Raw genomic sequence first — 4,528 nt, 5'->3', positions numbered from 1 at the left:
TTTCTAAATATACACAAAGGGGGCCAATTATCCCATTGTGTTTTTGCATATTATGTGGATTAACTTGGAAGAACTTTTATTTAAGAAGCACGAATATTAATATAAATATAAGACATGATATGATATAAAATATGTGAACATATTATTTTACTTTTTTTTTTGTAAGATATGAAGAGATGATATATCTATAAAAATATAAAATAATTTTTAAAAAATTGTAATAATTTTTTATATTAAAATATAAATTAATATTATTAAATATTTTTACTGTTTTTTAATTGTATAAAATATTTTAATTAATTTTTTGTTTTAATTAATATTAATATATACTATTTTAAAATTCATTTCAAGAATATAAATTTAGAACTAGATTAGATTTGTCGACATATAATGATATTCAAGTTTGTCTAAAGAATTATTTTTTATTTTTTCTTGAAATATAGTAAAATACAAAAAATATATGTGTTAAACGAATGTTAAATAAGTATCATGTCTAAAATGTATCCGATTCATGGACACGACAACTCAATAAAGTATCTGTGCTTTATAAGTTCTTATATTTAAGACATGTTATGGTGAAAAGGAAAAATGACCAAGAGAATGAAAATTCTTTTTTTTATAGATAATGTTCGGTAGTCGGTTGCCGGACAGGTCGGATGGTTATGGGATGGGGTGAGGACGCCTCACTCGCGGTTGTGCTAAGCCCGGATTTGATGCGTAGCCGAGCTCCCGTTATGAAGGAAAAGAGGGGGGTGCCACCTGCAAAGACACTCCGACGCTCTAGTCAGCTAGTGTGCAGGCGGAGGAAAATGATAGGAGAAAAGGTGGCGTACCTCGGGGGAAGAGCCAATCTTCCCTTTATATACATGTCAGTAGTGGGCCTCTCATGGGGACAGGCCCATATTCTCAAGGACGTTGTCCTGTAGCCGCGTGTGAGCCGTACAGGACGCGTGTCCGGGTCAGTTGAAGGGCGCGTAACCGGGCCGGGTAGAGCTTGGGCCGGGTTGACCCGTGGGAATCCTGGGCCAGGCCGTAACAGTGCCCCCACGCGCCAATGGTAGTCGTGGGTGCTATCAATGGCGTGTCGTCTCGCATCTCACTTGTTCTCGTCTGGTCGGCCGCTCGTGGGAAGGATATGCCCCCAACGCGCGTGTCCTTTGGTTGTACAAGCAACCGTTTCATCGCATCGTTCCTGGTGCCGAGCATTGAATACTCATAATGGGGTGGAAAACCCTGTTTGCAAAGACTATTCTGCCCCTAGATTTTTCGCGCTTCCTGGGGGGCAGTTTTTAAACAGCCAGTTTTGTACTCCTACTTTCCTTCATATCTCCCTTTTCTGCCTTCTTCTTGCTCCCAAATCTCAGAACATTTCATTGTGGTGCCCTCGCACGTCTCTCCCCTTGCATCTTTTCTTATCTGCTGCTTCATCCTCCTTCCGCTAATTCAGGTAATTTTTGAACTCTTTTTCTTTTATGCTTTGTTCTTGCATGCTTGTTGCCTGATTTTTGTTGTTGCTGCATAGCCTTTCAATTGTGGTTAGATGTGTTAGGGGGGAAAGTACCATTCCAGGGTAGGTTTTTCTTTGGTCCTTTCGCGTTTTAATTCTGTTTGGCCTTAGTTGGGGAGTAGTGGGGGGTAGTGTCTGCATTCGGCCTGAGCAACCGATCTCCTAGACTGACTGGATGGTCCCCCCATGTAGGTATGGCTCGCACGATCTCCCGGGCTTCCCCTTCTCCCGTGGCGTACGATCCCTATGCTTGGGTCGTTTCCAATGTGAAGGACTCGCCTAACCAAATGGGCGAGGAGGAGCTCACCGAGTTCCGACAAGCCGAGTACTTGTGCGGAGGAACTGATGAGGAAGCCAATTATGACGTTTTTGTCCCAGCTCCTCACGAGCGATTGTATGAGATCAACTTCAATCATCCCCGAGTTGCCGACTGGATTTGGTTCTACAAATCCATGTTTACCCAAGTTGGAGTTCGTATTCCGTTTTCAGCCTTCCAGATGGCGCTTTTAGGTCGGATTTCCGTGGCGCCGTCGCAGTTGCATCCGAACAGTTGGGCCTCAATCCGCTGTTTCGAGATGGTTTGTGAATATCTTGAGCTGCCGGTGTCCGTAGATGTTTTTCTTTTCTTCTTCAATCTTACAAACCCTTCGAAGGAGGGGAAACACAAAAAGGGGTTCATGTCTTTCCGGTCTGCCCAAGGTCGGAGGATTTTTGGTTTGTTTGAGGATTCCTACCACGGGTTTAAGGACAAATATTTCAAGGTCCGTCCTGTCAAAGGTCGTCATCCCTTTTGGTTGTCGTTGGAGGGGGTACGGCTTATCCCGACCTATTGGAGTTTCGGGGCGGGATCCAATGCCTTCGTCAAGGTAACCTATAAGGGCATGTCGGCGGTGGATAGGAAGATTGCCGACGTGTTGATGGCGGTCTTTGGGAGGAATCATGTGAATCCTCACCTCCTTATGGGTGATCGGAAGGCCGGTCGTAATTATATTTGTGAGAAGCCTCTGCTTATTTCGCCTCTTATCTTCTTGCTTTTATTAATAATTCGTTGCGACTAACCGACTTCACCTCCTCTCTCTCTCTCTTTTTTACAGTGGGAATGTCTGCCGAGGTAACGGGTCTTCCTGACTTGTTCCAAACCTTCCTGTGTGGAAGTGATGATGAGGAAGGTAATGAGAAGTCTGCTGCTGGGAAGCCTGCTGCTCCTCCGGAGGACAAGGCTGCTTCCGAGCAAGGGGTTGCGGCCGACGAGACCGGCACCTCGGCTCAAGGCGCCGCGATCGAAGGCGACCAGGCGGTTCATGCTTCCCCTTTCCGTGAGGTTATCGGCACTGGGGGTTCGACGTCTAACCCTGATGCCGATGACGAGGTGGAAGAGGTCCCTAGCTTCAAGAGGAAGAGGAAGGCGTCGTCCAGTCCTGAGGGGGTCCTTACTGTCATGGAGAGGAATTTTGACGCCGGGAACTTTATAGACTCCCAGCTGATTCCCGGTACTGAAGAGTATTTTCATGAGTCATCACTTGCCGGGCAGGCGAGGTGGATGTACCGTACCCTCCTACGCGGCGCAGTGATAGCTCGGAAAGCCGAGTTCGAACTGTCTGGGATGGAGTCCTTCCGCAGGAGGTTGGAGTCTGCTGGGAAGGCTAATAACGGGCTAAAAAGTGAAGTTGAGACTCTCCGGGAGCAGTTGACCCAATCTGAGGAGAAGCTTGACGCCGCCGAGAAGAAAGCTACTGCTGCCGAACAGAAGGCCACTACTGCTGAGAAGAAATTGGAAGAGTCGGACGCCACGATTTCACGTCTTGTCGAGCGCGAAATGGCTTTGGAGAGTCAGGTCGGCGCGGCACAGAAACGGGTAGCCGAAATCGAGAAAGAGAAGCAGATCGCGGAGGCCGAACTGGCAACATGGAAAGCAAAGTATAAAGACGTCGTCAAGCAAGGGAAGGGTGCGATTTTGGCGACCGAGGAGGCCCTCAAAGCTCAGGTTAAAATTGTTGCCCCCGAGTTCGACACGTCGGCGATCAGTGCTTTCAAGGTCATTAAGGACGGCAAGATTGTTGACGTCCCCAAGAAATGAACCCTCTGTCTAAAACTTTTGTAGTTTGGCCGTTTTATTTTGGCTTTTGTGAACAATTTGACTATTTCGTCGTTTGCCCGTTTTAACGTAGTTAACTCTTTCTTATTCGTCTGGACGTGCTATCGTTTCTATTAACCGTTATTGGTTTATAGTTGCTGTTTATATTAACGAGCCGTGGCCTTTTGCGTAGTCGTTTGTTATGACGGTATTTGACGGGCTCCCGGGGTGATCAGTCCCGGGGCCGCGCATCGTTGTCGGGTTGTGATAGAGCGTGTTGTCTGGAAAAGAGAAATTACAAAAGAGAAAATTTGCGCAAGTATATCTTATTCGGCAATTGCATAAGGGACCCATAGGTCATAATGGAAAGTTTAAATTCGCATCTTAACCACTTAGCTCGATTAGTCGGCGTGTCGCCCCGCGTTTCAGGAGTAGAACCTTCTCAAATTGTTTGCGTTCCATGTTCTCGGGACTTCCTTACCATTTAGCCTTTCTAACTTGAAAGCGCCTTTACCCATTGCTTCTTTGATTCTATAGGGGCCTTCCCAGTTTGCCGCCAGCTTGCCTGCTCCAGGGGTCGGTGGGCCGATGTCGTTTCGCCTTAGGACGAGATCGTTTGGCTCGAATTCCCTTTTGAGCACTTTGGTGTTGTAGCGTAGGGCTATTCTTTGCATTAGTGCCGTCTCTGTCAAATGGGCCATTTCTCTGGCTTCGTCTATCAGGTCCTTTTCCACGGCTTCCTCCACTCCTTTCAAAAGTAGCCGGGGGCTCGGTTCCCCGATCTCTACGGGTATCACCGCGTCTAACCCATACGTTAGTCGGAAAGGAGTCTCCTTAGTGGAGGACTGTTCGGTTGTTCGGTAAGACCAGAGTACCGAGGCTAGTTCGTCGGCCCAAGCACCCTTTTTATTATCCAATCGCTTCTTCAGCCCTGAGAGAATAATCTT

At 46.8% G+C, this 4,528-nt stretch overlaps 1 protein-coding gene across 1 annotated transcript; it reads left to right on the top strand.

Annotated features, from left to right (window-relative positions):
- Nucleotides 1-2,606: 2,606 nt before the first annotated feature.
- On the top strand, nt 2,607-3,584 carry LOC130956780 (uncharacterized). The gene has a single exon (XM_057883766.1). It carries the CDS (start codon nt 2,607-2,609, stop codon nt 3,582-3,584), a length of 978 nt encoding a protein of 325 aa, XP_057739749.1.
- Nucleotides 3,585-4,528: the final 944 nt, after the last annotated feature.

Source organism: Arachis stenosperma, chromosome 10, assembly GCF_014773155.1.
Source record: "Arachis stenosperma cultivar V10309 chromosome 10, arast.V10309.gnm1.PFL2, whole genome shotgun sequence".
In the NCBI taxonomy this organism is placed as follows: domain Eukaryota; kingdom Viridiplantae; phylum Streptophyta; class Magnoliopsida; order Fabales; family Fabaceae; genus Arachis; species Arachis stenosperma.
Note: the sequence above shows the minus strand (reverse complement) of the source record. Positions and strands in the feature narration are given on the sequence as shown.